Below are 16,136 nucleotides of genomic sequence, written 5' to 3' on the forward strand. Positions count from 1 at the left end.
CGCTTTCTGCTACTTACATTAGCTACGGTACAGTACGGTATCTACGTGTTACAGACAGACAAGAAGGCGATTGATTAATTTCTAGACTTAATAAAGGACGCGAATCTATGCTGTATCATTATTATCATCATCATTAGCAGCAGTAGTAGGAGTAGTAGTAGCAGCAGTAGAAAAAAAAAAGGGTTGGGGGGGGGCGGTCTAAAGCGCAACTCGTAATGCTACAGTACTTGGATAAAAAGAGAGGATCTAGGAAAAAAATATTAAATGGCTCCTCGATAGTAATTTAAGACGGGTGGACTAACGATGTTCTACTGTCTCTAAACTACATATAAGGTCTGGTATTCTCGAGCTGTATTGTAGAGGGACGGTAATGAGTGAGTAAGGTAGGTAAGATACGCGATACTCAGGACCTTTTACTTTTATTTCTTTTTTCTACTATACATAGATAGGGAGGTAGGTATACATATATACACATACACAAGAACAAACAAACTATTATCCTACACGCTTAGTGACCCCACGACTTCCTCGCATCGATTACAAAGTTCCTCGCCTTCCGGCGCAACGTATCTCCAGCATCTTCCGCACTTGTCGCCGTGTGGCGGGAGCACCCAGGCAATGCCCTCTTCCCCCTCTGTATCGGGGATTGCGAAGCTTGATGAGTAGCTCCATTTCTGTGCTGCCACATCCATCTCGCCCGGCCCGGAAACGACATCCACGCCCGACACGACGAAGATGCTCGCGAGCTCGTCCGCGTAGCGCGTGAAGAGAGCGTGGCTTGAGGGCGACACCTGCAAGACCACGGCGGCTTCGAGGGACGAGCCAATGTGTTTACTCTTGCGTGCCTCCTCCAGCGCCGTCTTGACGCCGGCGTGAGCTGCCAGGAGGGCCGGGATGTCATCCTTGATGCGAGGTTCTGCTTTCGGGTTGCGAGCCGTTAGCGGCTCGTCCAGAGTCGCGTGTAAGGGATCGGGGAGATCGCGCATCCATTCGGGACGGTGGGACCACGCCTCGACGACGAGAAGCGGCGTAACAGGAGCCAGCATGCGGAGCAGACCTTGGAACAGCTCTTCGAGAACGCCGCCGCCGTCCGCACAATACAGGCGATCCTTCATAGCCTCGAGGTAGAAAGCCGAGAGGTCGATGGTGAGCCAGCGATTCAGGGAAGTGATCCCCTTGTGGAATTCGAAGTTGGCATACGAAGCCGCGACGTCGGACATGGTGGATTCGAGTTGGGCGAGGGCGATGTGGTCGAGTTTCGAGAGCGGGGCGGTGCGCGAAGAGAGATGGAGGGAGCCGAGGAGCATCTTGAGGATCATACGGTACTTGAGGAGTGTGGCCTGCGTGGCTTTGAGGACGGGTTGCCCGATGACCACGTCGTGCGTGTAGTCGCTACTGGCGACCCAGAGGCGGAGGGCATCTGCGCCGAGTGGAGCGTCGGGACCTTTGCGCTTGGAAGTTGGGGCGGGGAGGAGGGATCCGTCCATGATCTGGGAGGGGGCGATCACGTTCCCGATTGATTTGGACATCTTCCGCCCGTCTTGGTCGAGGGTGAAGCCGTGGGTGATGAGGGTTTTGAAGGGCGGTGTATCCCTCCCTGAGGCGCAGGTGTGCGTGAGCAGACTGGATTGGAACCAGCCGCGATGCTGATCCGTGCCTTCGAGGTAGACGTCTGCTTGCTGCTCGGTCTGCGTCCAGCTGGTGCCGCTATCAAACCAGACATCCATAGTATCCTTTCCTCGCCGGTAGACGCCCTCAAGTCCTGGAACGATCCATGCTGGATCATCAGGCGCGTCCGTCCACCAAGCGTCAATACCTCGCTCGTTAATTACTGACAGGATATGGGCGACACTCGCATCTGTGAGGACAGCGTTCCCACTCTCGTCGTAGAGGGCTGGAATCGGGACACCCCATGCACGCTGTCTCGATATACACCATTCGCTGCGTCCCTTGACAAAGCTCTCCAATCTCGCTTGACCAGCCTCGGGAACAAAACGAACGGCCTTCAAGTGGCGCAGGGCTTCATCCTTGACACTCCCAACGTCGGCGAACCATTGCTCGGTGGCCCTGACAATCACTGGCAGCTTCGTCCTCCAGTCGTACGGATACTTGTGTTTGTACTTGTGGGTAGCGAGGACCTGGTGAGTGTTGCTAAGAATCCTCAAAACTTCCTGGCCACCTTCCCCTAGTACAGACTTGCCCTCTAACACTGAAGGATCGCTAGGAAGAGCAGCGTCAGTGAAGCGGCCTTCATCATTGACTGGGGCGACAGCTGGGATACCAAGCCGAGTACAGGCTTCGTAGTCTTCCATCCCGTGACCTGGCGCACAGTGAACCAGACCCGATCCCGATTCCGCGGAGACAAAATCCGCAAATATTATGGGCTGAGGGGCAGATTCCTTGCCACGAAGCGGATTGGTGTACTCAACGCTGTTGAGATCTTTCCCAAGTATAGAATCCACAACTATATCCACGGGGTTGTCGCCGAAACATACTTTTGTGATATGTGGCAGTCTTGATTTCGCAATAATCATCTGATCGTGGTGAACCTTAACGATAGAGTATTCCAAATCAGAGCTGATAGCAATCGCTCTGTTCGCTGGAAGGGTCCACGGGGTAGTTGTCCATATGACCGCGGAAAGATTGGTGACATCGGGTAGCCGTTCCCTCAAAGACTCCGGGACCTTGGTGATAGGAAACTTGACGTAGGCCGCTGTAGATTCGTGATCATCCTTATATTCGAGTTCCGCCTCGGCGAGGGCCGTCCTGGAAGATGGCGACCAGTATACTGGCTTGAACCGTCGGAAGATGAGCCCCTTCTTGACCATCCCCTGGAAGACCTCGAGTTGCTTTATTTCGAACGTCTTGTCCATCGTCCTCCACGCATTCTCCCAATCCGCCATGACTCCCCACTCGCGAAAGCCCTTCATCTGGTTCTTCACCGTCTTCGTAGCCAGTGCCCGAGCCGCCCTCCGTATGCCCACCGCATCGAGTTTTTCTCCCTCCTTGTGCTTTTCCCTATAGTTCTCCAATGCCTTGATCTCAATCGGAAGACCATGGCAATCCCAACCTGGCACATAAACAACTCTGCGACCTGAAAATCAACATCAGCATCTCCCCCTCCATTCCCGCAGACCAAGCCTCCTCCTACCTTGCTGCACCTTAACCCTACAAATCATATCCTTCAAGATCTTATTCAGCGCATGCCCAACATGTAAACTCCCATTCGCATACGGCGGGCCATCATGCAGCACGAATGGCTGCTGGGCAGCGCGCTCCCGGCTCTGCCACTCGTAGAGGTCATCGGCGCATTTTTTGATGTGCTTCGGCTGGTCTGCGAGCAACGGCCGAGGACTGTTAGATGGTTAACAATTGGCAAGGGGAGGTGAGGGGAGCTCTGCTTACGGGAATGAGGACTTGGGTAGCCTCAATGTCGATGACCAGGACTTGGCTGGGCGGACCGGCATGATCTCGAATCCATAGTGACTTTTCCGGAAGCACGTTCGCGATCGGGAACGCGTTTGGTGATCCGTAAGGCTATTTTGAGGTTTCAGGCATCAACATTGACACAAAGATCACTTGACGTACATCAACACCACTCGACACATATCACTGGCAGGTAAATCATTGTTTATGAGGGGTATATATTCTTGGTCTCATCAATTAGACAACTCCCATATACTATCCGTATATTCCAAGTCTTGATAACTCCTCTGCCGGTCCCTACCCAAGAAACACCCAAATTGTCTAATAAGTTTCAGTAGTTCAAAAAATTGTAACCCCGCTCACGGCGCCGTTCTTCAATACCTCAAACACCAGACCCGGAAACCCAAATAGGGTGGTGTTGCCCAGCCCATTGGGTCTCTCCCCAGTGTCAGCCCTCGTTCCACCGACACTGTCTTCCCACCCTCCAAGTAATTCACAGCTGCTACCCGGATTATCTCCCCAGTCGCGATTCAATACCATTCCCCGTTGGTACTGTTTCGCTTCCTCGGCATTCCTGTAGATACTCTTCCATTCATCCTGCAGCCGGCGTTCAATATCCTTAAATGGTGATTCGGAGTTGACAATATCTTCTCCCTTCTCATTCAAATATTCAATCTCCCATCTACATCTTCGGTGTCGATTGAACGGATATGAACCAGGAACGTTGCCATGAAGGATAAGTTTAGAAGCAACGAGGCGCGGGGATGCATCCGTTGGAACGGCGTCGCCAGAATCGCTGGAACCAATACTTTCCTTGGAGGGAGGTCGTTGTGAGGGTGTGGTAGGAGTAGAGAGCAGAATGTCGAAGCCACGGTAGAAGTAATTATAGAAACATTCTCCTGAGAGGTTTCCAACAACCTCTTCATCTTCATCGTCATTCTCCGAATCGTCCGTTGCTGTATGCGCTGACGACTGATCCGTATCCGTGGAATCATCTTGTCTGTGTTCGCTGCCATCTCGTCGTCCGGTGCTCCCGCCAGACCGATTCTTGTGAATAGACATCCTCTGATCATTCTTCCGATATATTGCATCAGGAGGACCCAACTCTGCTACGAGTTGTTGTTGAGTTGTCTCGCCAAGCTGCATCCAGAATGGACCATTGCTCGACGGACGGACCAACTCTAGACGGCCTCCCCCATAAATACGTACGAGACTCACTTCGTCAGGGACTGGTTCGCGACTCTTCGCAAATGGAGGAAAGCTTTTGAGGGGATCTAAGGTCTGAGTGTAGAGATTCTCTCTGGCATCGGCCCAAGAATCACCACTGAAAATCGCCATGGATGCAGCAGGGTGGCCAGCGGACGACGAGAGGAGCGAAACGACGTCTTTTCCAGGCGACCACGACGAGCTGTGCATTGGGAAAGAGAACGCGATCCCAGGATATGATAGAACATACAGTCCCATTCCAGACTCGCTGCCTGTCTCCGGCTGAATGTATTCGCCAGGAAACGTAGGACCTATGAGGTTCTTGTAGATGTGCTTAAACGTAGGACCCGAGGGGTTCTCTGAGGGCCCTCCGGGGGCTGTTGTTGCTGGGCGCAGGACATCCCTATCTTTGTATGTGAGCTTGTTCTTTGTGAAATCTAACACTTCGATGAGTCGTAGACGTTGATCAGGACCATCAAATCGTAAGCGGATGCCATTTGTTGGAAGGTTGAGAATGACAGGCTCTCGAACTGGCGCGGTAGGTTCGTAGATCACGTCGAGCTTCGGAAATCGCTGGGGTTCGGCCTTGAGACGTGTGAGGATATCGTGAAGTGAGGCTCCCAGGACTGATGCCCGTCAGCAGGTCCATCAAACTGAAGACGAAGCTTACCCAGGAACCCTAAAGCCTGTCCTGGATGGACCTGAGCAGTGAACATCGACATGGTAGCTACATCTGTAGAGGGGTTCGTCCGCTGCGCCAGCTGGAGTCCATGGTCATTGAATTCTCGCTTATGGAGCGAGAGGGGTCATCCCGTCGGAAGCGTTGCCATGGTTACGTCTTCACGTGGCCTTCATCCTCGTCCGCCGTCTTTCCTCCATTATGTATCAACCATCAACCATTCGACAACGACATTGCAATCATTCAAGTGGACTGATTTCGGAAAAATTCGATAACAACGAAGACATACTTAGCTCTCTCTACATCCTCCGTCTTGTTGGAATTTTTGAGGCGCCAATCCAAAAACTCTTACCTACCCTCGCCCATCGACATCGCGCAGGTATAAACAACCTTATTTACTTGCCCTCGAGCAAGCACATTCCCCAATCGCATGGCAAGACTTCCCAGGCCGGTAGCGCAAGTAAGGACCGACAGTATGCGACCACCACAAAGACCATCAGTTGCGAGAGCAATGCCGCCGCGAGACAGATCAGGCGCAGTATCGCCGGTAGAATCTGTGGCATCAGTAGCAACGCACACTGGGACGAAGCGGAAGGAACGTGATTTTGAGCACGGCGAAGAAGAGACCAACATAAATGTTGTTGTCCGATGTAGAGGTCGGAATGAGCGCGAAGTTCGAGAAAATAGTGGTGTGGTATTGTCAACAGAAGGTGTGAAGGGAAAGAGTCTTGAGCTCTCGATGGGGCCCAGCGCGTTGAGCAACAAGACATATCACTTCGACAAGGTTTTCTCTTCAGCGGCAGATCAAGCAATGATCTATGATGATGTTGTAACGCCAATCCTAGACGAGGTGAGTGGTTCCCAGCGATTAAACGATGTTTATTGACGCTCTTTAGATGCTTGCCGGATACAACTGCACAATATTTGCCTATGGACAAACCGGCACTGGCAAGACATATACAATGTCTGGTGACATGAGTGAAACATATGGAATGCTCTCAGATGCGGCAGGAATTATCCCTCGTGCGCTGTATGCTCTATTCAACAAACTGGAATTGGACGATGCGGAATCTTCCGTCAAATGTTCTTTCATTGAGCTCTACAACGAGGAGCTCCGAGATCTGATATCCCCGGATGAGAATGCGAAGCTGAAAATCTTCGACGACAACAGCAGGAAAGGACACTCCAGCACGCTCGTTCAGGGTATGGAGGAATCACATATCAAGAGCGCAGTCGAAGGTGTTAAATTGCTTCAAGCTGGCAGTCACAAACGTCAAGTTGCGGCTACCAAGTGCAATGATCTTAGTAGTCGAAGCCACACTGTCTTTACCGTCACTGCATACATCAAGAGGCAGGGAGACAATGGGGAGGACTATGTCAGTGCCGGAAAGCTCAATCTGGTGGATTTGGCAGGTAGCGAAAACATCCAACGCTCCGGAGCAGAGAATAAACGTGCTGCTGAGGCCGGATTGATCAACAAGAGTTTGTTGACTCTTGGTCGTGTGATAAATGCTCTTGTTGATCGAAGTATGCATATTCCATACCGTGAATCAAAACTCACTCGACTTCTTCAAGATTCGCTTGGAGGAAGAACAAAGACATGCATCATTGCAACAGTTTCCCCCGCCAAGAGCAATTTGGAGGAAACCATTTCGACATTGGACTATGCCTTCCGCGCGAAGAATATTCGGAACAAGCCTCAGGTCAACCAGATGGTGAATAAGAAAACTCTGCTCAAGGAATTTACGAGCGAGATCGAGAGATTGAAGAGCGAGCTCATTGCAACTCGCCAGCGCAACGGCGTTTACCTCTCGAATGAGAATTACGAGGAGATTACGACGCAGAGCGAATCTCGAAGAATCCTTAGCGAGGAGCAGGCAGCCAAGATCGAAACGATGGAGGCAAACCTTCGAAACAAGGTGCAAGAGCTGTTTTCCTTGACTTCGAATTTCATGACGCTGAAGAAGGACAATGAGGCAACAAAGGTAGTCCTGGACGAGACGAAGAGCGTTCTTGACCAAACCGAGTTCGTGCTGGCCAACACTCGACAAAGCCTGGCCGAGGAGTCGCTGCTTCGAAAAGCTCACGAGCAAACGGAGGAAAAGCTAAGCCAGGTTGGCAGCGAGCTGCTCTCTACTCTGGGCCGGACTGTTCTTGATGTCAATGGTCTTCATGACAAGAACAGGAGAAAGTCAGACCTGCAGTCCTTGAATCGGAATACCTGGGGACTCTCCCAAGCCCAGGTATCTGAAGTCACTAGTCTTGTCGAAGATCGAGTTGAAGGGTTCCGCCTACAACAGCAGGAGCTCATGGCGGCCTTATCAAGTCGTATGCAATCTTTCGTGGAAGGCGAATTGGAAAAACTTTCCACTACGCAGACTTTTCTCCAATCCAATGTGTCCGCATTCGAGGAGGTGGAGAAAGAAGTATCTGAACAGACCAAATCATCGAAGGAAGAGATGGATACAGTCTTGGAGGAGATCAAGACACTCCGCGAAGACGTGAAGACTAAGGTGGGGCAGGGACTTCAAGGACTTTCGGTGGCTGCTGAACGCATTTCTGCGGAGGTCCTCAGTGAGCTCGGTGCATTCCATACTCAGGTATTATACTTTTCAAAATTGGTAAGAACATTACTGACATCTCTTAGCTACATGGATCTTACAGCTCTCTCGGTCGTGATTTCAAGTCTTTGTTCGAAGATCTCCTCAAGCATATCAATGCTCAGCGGGCTGAGGCAGATGAGCTACGGCAGCAATTGCATACCGCAAGCGAGCTTGCCATGCAAACGAATGCGGAAGCCTCGATAAGACTGGATAATATTCTCCAGGAAGAACGCGAGCAAGCTGCTCTGGATCGTCAAAACTTACTCTCCCAAATCAGTAATCTCCTTACTGCACAAGGGGAGGTGCAAGACCAACGTATCACGGCGAAAATTGGAGAAGTCCAGAAGAGTGTTCTGTCTTCTCGAGAGGTCTTTGAAGAATCACGCACCAAATACAACCAGGGTATGGATTCTTGGAATGAGAAGGAAGGTAAATTAGTTGAGGAAGTTCTTCGGTCCCGGGAGACATTGAAGAGCAAGCTGAAAGAGGATTGGGTGGTAAGTAACTCTTCGAATAAGACCAGGATCCCCGCTAACTATCAACAGGCTGCTAACAAGCACAACATGTCGCTTCAAGCCACCACTCGATCTGTCCATGAAGAGACTGTTCGGATTGTGGACATGCAGATGAAGGAGATCGCGACACAAATGGAAGCACTGGACGACTTTGTTACTCGTGCAAGGTCGCACAATGCTCAACATCATGACAGCCATGTTCAATCCCTCCAAGGATTGTCAACCACTGTCAAATCTTCCTATTCTAACATAGGCTCGCATTTCACATCTACTTACGAGCGAGTCCGGGACCTGGGAGACGAGATGTCAACGAAGACTGGCACGATACAAGAGTCTCTTGCACCGCTTGACACCATCCTCCGTCAGCCGCTGGCCGAGCTCCGTTCCAATATATCGAGCACGGCTTTGTATGAATACGAACCAACTGGTGAGACCCCTCAGAAAGTGCAATACCACTACCCAATGGAATTGCCGCGAACAGATGCGCATGAAACTCTTCTGGCCGCTCTTCGTCGCCCGGTGAGTGCCTCACCAAGCAAGACTATGATCCCGGCCATTTTCAATGACGCACCCGATGAGCGGGACGAGGTGACCCCTTGCGAAGAAGGAGATCGTAAACCAAGTGGCCCTTGCGAAGAAGGAGATCGTAAACCAAGTGGGGGACTTAGAGAGATCGATATCAACATCAGCGCCGGCTCTCTTAACTCGGAGCAAAATGGCCAAAGCGCGGTACCTGGTCTAGCAGGGCTACCCTCTAGTGGCGATGGTCCCCTTTCTCAAATCCCCAGCCTCAAGAGGAGTACGTCAGGGACTGGCAAGCTACCGATGCCCAAGGGCGCCAAGAAGGCAGTTATTGCGCTGGAAGGGAGAGAGAACGTGCCATTTGCTCAGAGCACAGGGAGGAGGAGGAGCCCGCGAACCGGGTAAGGGGGATGCATTGGGCGACATGAGGTCGGTGTTTTGATAGCGTGGGGATCCTCAGGAGTTTTTTTTTTAGGAGTTGGGACCGAAGTTCCCCGGTGATGGCGTTGGAGGACGTTGATTACTACAGTTACAAGTTAATCCATGCTGTTTTCCTGACTATCGATGAGCCGCTCGCTGCTGGCAGTGATAATAGGTTGACGGGAACACATCCGTGAGGCTGCCAATGGGCCGGGGCTAACGGGGAGAGACAAGGAGGAAGGCTGAGACGGCAGTATTACACAGCGGGCTGAAAAGCGCTTTGGACCTAACCCTTCTCTGATCTGTTCTGCAGCAGCTGCGCGTAAAGCGTCAGTACGAGGCCCGCCCTGGCGCCGTGATTGGACAATGCGGCGCCGGCCTAGACCTGGGGGCTAAAGGTATATCATATATATCATATATCCCAAAAGGAGGAGCTGCTGCTGCACCCTACTGTACCGCGTACAGTAGTCGACAGTAGATCTAGTAGACCGATCAACGGGCGTACCGCGTGCGTCCACCGGAATCTAGCTGGGACCTTGGACCATGGCGCTCTGGGACAAGGGCCAGCACCGCCGCAACAACGGTGCTGGAGGCTCTCGAAGGGCACTCTGCCGCTATTAGCAATTTAGCTGGTAGCAGACGAAACAGGCCGCTGTCGAAGAAGGGGAGCCGGGTTAAGCTGCGCGACATGCGCGGGAGTGTCCAGCGGGAGGGTCGAGCCATTCGCAGTCGATCCAGACGATCCAGGACGATCCAGGACGATCCAGACAAGGCAGTTCGCAAGCCCAAAGTCAAAAGTCCAAAAGGGCGGGCAGCGCTGCGGGTCGCTGACATGATGGTTTTTTCGTTTCGTATGCTAACTTGGAAGGGCGCGGCACTTGGCTTTGCTCACTTTTGCTCCCCTCTGCTGGAGAATCCACGGTCGCTGGGGCTGCGGCGCCATTGAACTCTATCCCAGCGGGGGTGTCGTCGTGGCCGCCAATGAGACGACATGGAGATAGCGAGGCGGGCTATTGGGAATAGACGCGCAATAATATGCGACGGAGGAGGCTGTGAGGATTTGAGAAAGTGATACAGCGATGTGATAAGAAGGCCGGCTGTAAGAATGTGACCATAATAAGCGGGCAAGATGACAATTAGACGTCTGAGATTAAAGGTCATCATATTAGAGATATTAGAGAGCGTGCTTCTAAAGCGTTGAGCACGACTGCGGGGGTGCCAGGAGAGGGCCGGGGGGTGGCGGGAGAAGCGGGACGGTGGGAGCCTCCGGTGGTTGATTCGGGGGGCCTCAGGCATGGAGTGTGTGTAGAAAGCACAGGACATACGGAGAGGGATGTACCGTGTACCTCCGCCCCCAGCATCTCCAGCTACCATACCGAGGTACACGGTACGTACCTCTCCGTATGCGTGATGATTGCGCAGCAATTGCTGGGAACCGGGTGCTGGAGACTGGGAAGCGGGAGCCGGGACCAGCTGGGCGCGGGAAAAGCACCGGTTACCCGAGTTACCCCGGGAATGGAAAGGCGTGTGCCGGTCCGGTAGCCGGGAGGCCTGTAGGCTGTCACAGCCGCGATATATCATCTCTGGGTACTATCTATAATCTACGTAGAAACGAGAAGAAACCATGTCCACATCATCTGTCCCATCGTCCATGTGTGATGGGATCTCCCATGCAACCCCTGTTCCCATATGGAAACATGGCCCTCCACGGCCTCCACCCATGCGCATTGCAGATATCACCGTACCCTCCTCCATACAGAATCGTCAGATTGAACAGACAGACTCCTTCGAGACGCCGGTCTGCGATCCGCTCTTCGATCCGCGCTACGGGCCTACCGCACGCCTGGTCGTATAGCTGCAACGGGCCAAGATAGTTGCAAACTCTACCTCAGGGACTACGCCCGAAGCTGCTAAACCACTTCACCGGAGTCTGAGCCCAAGACATTAGACAAGACGCTCCTCGCCCCAAGCCACTGGCACTGGCCGCTCCAGCTGTTCCTCAGAAAGGGAAATTCAAATACTTGCCACTAGAGAGCCCATACTATCCCCGTGCTATCCCAGCTCTCCCAGCTATCCCAGCCTATCTTCCACTACGACCTAGGTACTGTCGACTACACCCGCAGCTAGACTGCTCTCGACAGAGTCGACACACAGACGGTACCGTACTACTGCCATCTTTTCCCCTTTCTTTCCTCATGCTTTTGCCTCGCAGCCCCGCACCCGCCGCCCACCACAGCAGCGCTGAACTCCAGGAGCATTATCGAAGCTTATCCTCCGAATGTCTTGTTGACCCATTAGGCCCGCCCCTCTCCCATCCCCCTCCGCCAGGAGACGTATATGTATCCGCACGGTCCAGCCGCCGCTGCTCACCACCACGCCCTTCCTCGATCCTCCTCGACCAGCCACGTGCCTCGCAATGCCATTGACCCTGAACAGCCCTATCCCTTCTCAACTCTGATCCGACGGAATAGGAGAGCATCATGTCGACGACCCAGGCGCCCAACAGCCCCGTGGCCACCGAGGCCGAAGAGCCCAGGAAGAAAGGTAGAGTGTCCGCTGCCCCCGTGTGTTCCGCCGTGCCTGGCTAACATGGCGCTGTCTAGGAGCCCGAGGAGGCAAACGATCAGTGACGCACCTGAGTAAGGCGCAGCTGGCCCGGAAGCGGGCAAACGATCGAGAGGCACAGCGGAATATCAGACAGCGCACGAAAGAGCATATCGAGAACCTGGAGAGGAAAGTGAAGGAGTTGGAGGCGGAAAAGCGTTCAGACAGCATGGAGCGCCTCATCCAGAGAAACCGGGAGCTGGAGCTGGAGGTGGAGAGGCTCCGAGCTCAGTTGACCCAACGGACATCCTCCGTGGATCACACATCCCCTATCCAAGAGGAATTATTGATTCCGCAGAAGCTGGCCCTGGACTGGATACCGGACACCTATAAGCAGGAGAACGTCCTTCCCGTGTCCATCTACCCCACGGCGGATCAAGTATATCCTACCGCCCAGGCGTACACCGATGCCGAGCCCCCGGAACATCTCTACACCCCCACGGCTGCGACCCCGATGTGGGACGATCCTACTGCCTTTGTGCGGACAACACAGAGCCTGACGAAACCCGCTACAGCGTGGGCGCCCTTCAATCCTGCCCTATCCCAACCACCTCGATTTACAGAGTTTCACCCATCCGACTTCTCCAACGTCATGAACCCTCCTCCCCCCTACACCAATACCACCTGCTGGCAATCCCAACCTTCAGTCTATGATTGGCAGGTCTTCCCCAAGTTGAAGACCCCCGTCACACCCATTGATCATTTGATCATGAGAGCGATCCATTCGCACCGGAATCTTCAGTTCTCTGACCCCGGCGCGGAAGAGCTCCTGGGGTTGGACCTACCTCCCGTCCAAGTTCTCTTCAATCCACATAGCCCTGCGAAGATGCATCCTGCGCTCAACGACGTGATGGTACAGTACTCGAACGTATTATCAGCTCGCGGCTTCACCTTCTTCCCAGAGAGACTGGCAAGTTTCATTTGCATGTATCGACTTGTGCAGTGGCAGATCTCGCCGTCCCCCCAGACCTACAAAGCTCTCTATGAGTGGCAGCGGCCCCGGAAATCCCAACTTGTCATCACACACCCTGCGTGGATGGATCTTCCGCCATGGCCGAAGTTCCGCGAAAAGATTGTCGAGAACCAAGCTCGCTACGACACGCCAGAGTTCCAGCACGACTATGTGACGAACCTGTCAGCGAATTTCCCGTATGAGTGGATGCAGTCCTTCCTGTTCGAGAGCAACCAAATGCTCAGGGTTACCAAGGTGCTGGAGAGCCATCTGCGGGACCCCTCCAATTTCAGTATGAAGAAGGCGTTTGGGGATAAATATCCGGAGTTTAGGGAAGTTTGTCGTATTGACGAGATTTAGGCGGGACTTGGGCTGGATGTACAACATATATCTAGGATGGCGTTTTGGGAGAGCACTAGCACACATCGGTGGGAGGCAATAAGTCAAGCATTTGGATCATTCGGGCCTGAGGTCCAGAGATCCCGGGTTTAAAACTGGGCGGCAACGGAATATGATACATGGAAATACAAGAGTTATGAAGAATATATTATATCAGAACATATGTCTCTGGCCATGCGAGTGGCAGTCTTCGTGGCATGGAGTTCGACGTAATAAGCTAATTTCAACGCAAAATTGCCTGTAGAAATTGCCCGTCTCTGCCATGCAGAGCGTTAAAGAACGCACGGCTGGCGTTCTTGGCCGTCTTGTTTGATACCTGAGGCAGTTGCATCGAAAAGGGGCTGCTGCTGCAATAAGCGAAAACCTCGCGTAAGATATAAATAAAGCTGGCCTTTTCGTAGCCTCGTTGCCTTGTTCTACCGAGGACGTACTGGGGTAACAGGACAGCTTGGAGCTTCCCCCACAGTCTACATATATATCACGGCATCATCTGCCACAACACCACAATCATGAGGAGAATTGAAACAATCCTGCTCCTCAGCACCATCTCCAGCTCCATCCTCGCTGCTGAGACTCCCCGTCCCCGCGGCGTGGGGCCAGAATGTTCGTCCCCAGACCACCTTATACCGAGCAATTAAAGCCCAGCTAACCTCTCTTCCTAGTCGCGAAATTCTATAAATCCACCTCAAGCTTCACCTGCATCTCGAACCCCGCGATCACGCTCGACCCTTCGCGCATCAATGATGACTACTGCGACTGCCCGGACGGCTCTGACGAGCCTGGCACCGCCGCCTGCACACATCTATCACCACTCTCACCACCGCAGCCGGGCGCGGGCGAGAACGTGACCCTCGCGCTGCCAGGGTTTTACTGCAAGAACAAAGGACACATCCCCGGGTACGTGCCGCATCTGTATGTGAACGACGGGGTATGCGACTACGAGGGGTGTTGCGACGGGAGTGATGAGTGGGCGGGGGTTGGTGGGGTCAAGTGCCCGGATCGATGTCAAGAGCTGGGGCAGGAGTGGAGGCGACTAGATGAGTTGCGACAGAAGGCCGCGCGGGCGGCGTTGAAGAAGAAGGCGGAGTTGGTTCAGGAGGCGGCACGGTTGAGAGCTGGTGTGGAGACCAACATTAAGGGGTTGGAAGATGAGATTAGAGCCCTGGAGGCTCAGGAGGCGGAGTTGGAGAGGAAGTATCAGGAGCTGGAGAGGAAGGAAAGGGGAAAGGTCGTTACGAGTAAAGGGAAGGGGTCTAAGGTCACGGTTTTAGCTGGATTGGCTAAGCAGAGAGTGGAGGAGTTGAGGAACGCCTTGATCAGTGTCACAGGAAAGAGGGATGCGTTGAAAGAGAGGGTCAAGGAGCTCGAGGCTATTCTTTCAGCATTCAAGGAGGAATACAACCCTAATTTCAACGATGAGGGAGTCAAGAGGGCGGTCAAGTCTTGGGAGGATTATGCCGCGAACAAAGTCGAAACGGATGACTCAGCTGAGGAGCGTGACATTCAGGAGATCGCGAAACCGGATAGCGAGAGTGAGGGTATCAACTGGGCGGAGTGGGAGACTGAGGCGGAGGAGAGTGATACAGATGCCAGTGAGTACTCCTTGCTCTATGCTACTTCTATTACTTACATCTTGCAGTCTACAAGCTCGAGGAGTACCTCCCAAGTGCTGTGCGCGAATGGGTCCACCAAAAGCTCACCGACTTCCGTATCATGCTTGTCGAGAATGGCATCCTTGCAGACAACGCAAATTCAGGCAGCGAGTCCAAAGTTGTCTCAGATGCCCGCAACGCCCACCAGACCGTCTCTGACAATCTCGAGAAAAAGAGGTCTTCTCTAGAGGATCTCAGAGCCGACCTTGGCAAGGACTACGGCGAAGAGGACGTCTTCCGGGCGCTAAAGGACACTTGCATCGAAAAGGATTCAGGCGAGTATACCTACGAGCTGTGCTGGCTGTCGAGGACAAGTCAGAAGTCTAAGAAAGGAGGTGGGAGCACGGGGATGGGGAACTTTGTCCGCTTCGATACGATCGAGGTTGACGAGGAGATTGGCGCGGATGGGAAGGGTCTCGGGCAAGGCGAGAGGTTGACGCTGATGTATGAGAATGGCCAGCACTGCTGGAATGGGCCGAATAGGCAGACGACCGTTGTTCTAGCCTGTGCGGAGAAGGACGAGATCTGGAAGGTGCAGGAGCAAGAGAAGTGCAAGTACCGCATGGATGTGGGAACTCCCGCTGTCTGTGAGAAGACTGCATCGAAGCCGGCGCCGAAGGAGAAGGATGAGCTGTAGATTAAACCAGATCTAAACTTTTGAATCCTTTTTTTATTTATTTTTATTCATCCTTGTTTTTTTCGATTTTCCATGAAGAATTAAAAAAAAATATCCCCCTGCCCCTCGAAGAATTTCCCCATCTGTATTCACTAACGCCCTTTGATTTGATATCAGCTCCGAGGGAGGTTAGGTCCGCCCAGAATAGAGCAACTAGCTGGACATGTCCTGCGGTTTCACTTGCCACTGTCTTTCCCCCTCCCTCTCCCTCTGCCTCTTACTACTGTGACATCTTCAATAATTGAGCATCAGCATACTTATCCTACTAGCCCCTCTCCCAGCTCCTCGCCGATCAGCCACATCCCATCCGCATTGGCCCGTCCACGAGGCGGCGACGCCTGACTCGTACACCAATTTTACGCTTGACGATAGCGCCGCTGCGGCTGAGCCACCACCCATCGACCGATTACATAGGCCGTCTCCTCTCTCTGACAATGGGCACGCCCGGACCACGTCGGGGCCCTCGCCATCAAGGCAGGCCT

At 53.1% G+C, this 16,136-nt stretch overlaps 7 protein-coding genes across 7 annotated transcripts; 4 read left to right on the top strand and 3 right to left on the bottom strand.

Moving 5' to 3' along the window:
* Positions 1–394: 394 nt before the first annotated feature.
* M430DRAFT_143018 (hypothetical protein) lies at positions 395–3,494 on the bottom strand. Its single transcript, XM_024862795.1, has 3 exons — positions 3,406–3,494; positions 3,152–3,354; positions 395–3,094 (listed from the first exon to the last, which is right to left on the bottom strand). The coding sequence occupies exons 1-3, from the start codon at positions 3,465–3,467 to the stop codon at positions 501–503; spliced, it is 2,859 nt and encodes a 952-aa protein (XP_024719965.1). The 5' UTR covers positions 3,468–3,494; the 3' UTR covers positions 395–500.
* A 120-nt stretch (positions 3,495–3,614) lies between these two features.
* Positions 3,615–5,556, bottom strand: M430DRAFT_36024 (hypothetical protein). The gene is made up of 2 exons (XM_024866852.1): positions 5,303–5,556; positions 3,615–5,258 (listed from the first exon to the last, which is right to left on the bottom strand). Exons 1-2 carry the CDS (start codon positions 5,352–5,354, stop codon positions 3,766–3,768), a joined length of 1,545 nt encoding a protein of 514 aa, XP_024719966.1. The 5' UTR covers positions 5,355–5,556; the 3' UTR covers positions 3,615–3,765.
* M430DRAFT_36026 (hypothetical protein) lies at positions 5,531–9,594 on the top strand. The gene is made up of 4 exons (XM_024866853.1): positions 5,531–6,161; positions 6,208–7,911; positions 7,959–8,411; positions 8,460–9,594. The coding sequence occupies exons 1-4, from the start codon at positions 5,742–5,744 to the stop codon at positions 9,354–9,356; spliced, it is 3,474 nt and encodes a 1,157-aa protein (XP_024719967.1). The 5' UTR covers positions 5,531–5,741; the 3' UTR covers positions 9,357–9,594.
* Positions 9,595–9,863: 269 nt separating this feature from the next.
* On the bottom strand, positions 9,864–10,205 carry M430DRAFT_20654 (hypothetical protein; the record flags this gene model as incomplete). The annotated part of the gene is made up of 1 exon (XM_024864337.1): positions 9,864–10,205. The coding sequence occupies one exon, from the start codon at positions 10,203–10,205 to the stop codon at positions 9,864–9,866; it is 342 nt and encodes a 113-aa protein (XP_024719968.1).
* Positions 10,206–10,992: 787 nt separating this feature from the next.
* On the top strand, positions 10,993–11,271 carry M430DRAFT_36028 (hypothetical protein; the record flags this gene model as incomplete). Its single annotated transcript, XM_024866854.1, has 1 exon — positions 10,993–11,271. The coding sequence occupies one exon, from the start codon at positions 10,996–10,998 to the stop codon at positions 11,224–11,226; it is 231 nt and encodes a 76-aa protein (XP_024719969.1). The 3' UTR covers positions 11,227–11,271.
* Positions 11,272–11,429: 158 nt separating this feature from the next.
* On the top strand, positions 11,430–13,322 carry M430DRAFT_59962 (hypothetical protein). The gene is made up of 2 exons (XM_024868831.1): positions 11,430–11,915; positions 11,975–13,322. The coding sequence occupies exons 1-2, from the start codon at positions 11,852–11,854 to the stop codon at positions 13,285–13,287; spliced, it is 1,377 nt and encodes a 458-aa protein (XP_024719970.1). The 5' UTR covers positions 11,430–11,851; the 3' UTR covers positions 13,288–13,322.
* Positions 13,323–13,672: 350 nt separating this feature from the next.
* M430DRAFT_124309 (hypothetical protein) lies at positions 13,673–15,664 on the top strand. Its single transcript, XM_024861912.1, has 3 exons — positions 13,673–13,929; positions 13,989–14,918; positions 14,966–15,664. The coding sequence occupies exons 1-3, from the start codon at positions 13,836–13,838 to the stop codon at positions 15,613–15,615; spliced, it is 1,674 nt and encodes a 557-aa protein (XP_024719971.1). The 5' UTR covers positions 13,673–13,835; the 3' UTR covers positions 15,616–15,664.
* Positions 15,665–16,136: the final 472 nt, after the last annotated feature.

This window comes from Amorphotheca resinae (genome assembly GCF_003019875.1).
Source record: "Amorphotheca resinae ATCC 22711 unplaced genomic scaffold M430scaffold_8, whole genome shotgun sequence".
Lineage (NCBI taxonomy): Eukaryota > Fungi > Ascomycota > Leotiomycetes > Helotiales > Amorphothecaceae > Amorphotheca > Amorphotheca resinae.

Coding starts and splice junctions, on each gene's coding strand:
- M430DRAFT_124309 (XM_024861912.1), top strand. CDS start 13,836: ATGAGGAGAATTGAAACAATCCTGCTCCTCAGCACCATCTCCAGCTCC. Junction 13,930..13,988: donor CCGCGGCGTGGGGCCAGAAT/GTTCGTCCCCAG, acceptor CTCTCTTCCTAG/TCGCGAAATTCTATAAATCC. Junction 14,919..14,965: donor GGAGAGTGATACAGATGCCA/GTGAGTACTCCT, acceptor TACATCTTGCAG/TCTACAAGCTCGAGGAGTAC.
- M430DRAFT_59962 (XM_024868831.1), top strand. CDS start 11,852: ATGTCGACGACCCAGGCGCCCAACAGCCCCGTGGCCACCGAGGCCGAA. Junction 11,916..11,974: donor CGAAGAGCCCAGGAAGAAAG/GTAGAGTGTCCG, acceptor GGCGCTGTCTAG/GAGCCCGAGGAGGCAAACGA.
- M430DRAFT_143018 (XM_024862795.1), bottom strand. CDS start 3,467: ATGCCGGTCCGCCCAGCCAAGTCCTGGTCATCGACATTGAGGCTACCC. Junction 3,355..3,405: donor CTACCCAAGTCCTCATTCCC/GTAAGCAGAGCT, acceptor ACCATCTAACAG/TCCTCGGCCGTTGCTCGCAG. Junction 3,095..3,151: donor TAGGGTTAAGGTGCAGCAAG/GTAGGAGGAGGC, acceptor GTTGATTTTCAG/GTCGCAGAGTTGTTTATGTG.
- M430DRAFT_36024 (XM_024866852.1), bottom strand. CDS start 5,354: ATGTCGATGTTCACTGCTCAGGTCCATCCAGGACAGGCTTTAGGGTTC. Junction 5,259..5,302: donor ACAGGCTTTAGGGTTCCTGG/GTAAGCTTCGTC, acceptor GACGGGCATCAG/TCCTGGGAGCCTCACTTCAC.
- M430DRAFT_36026 (XM_024866853.1), top strand. CDS start 5,742: ATGGCAAGACTTCCCAGGCCGGTAGCGCAAGTAAGGACCGACAGTATG. Junction 6,162..6,207: donor TAACGCCAATCCTAGACGAG/GTGAGTGGTTCC, acceptor GACGCTCTTTAG/ATGCTTGCCGGATACAACTG. Junction 8,412..8,459: donor AGCTGAAAGAGGATTGGGTG/GTAAGTAACTCT, acceptor AACTATCAACAG/GCTGCTAACAAGCACAACAT.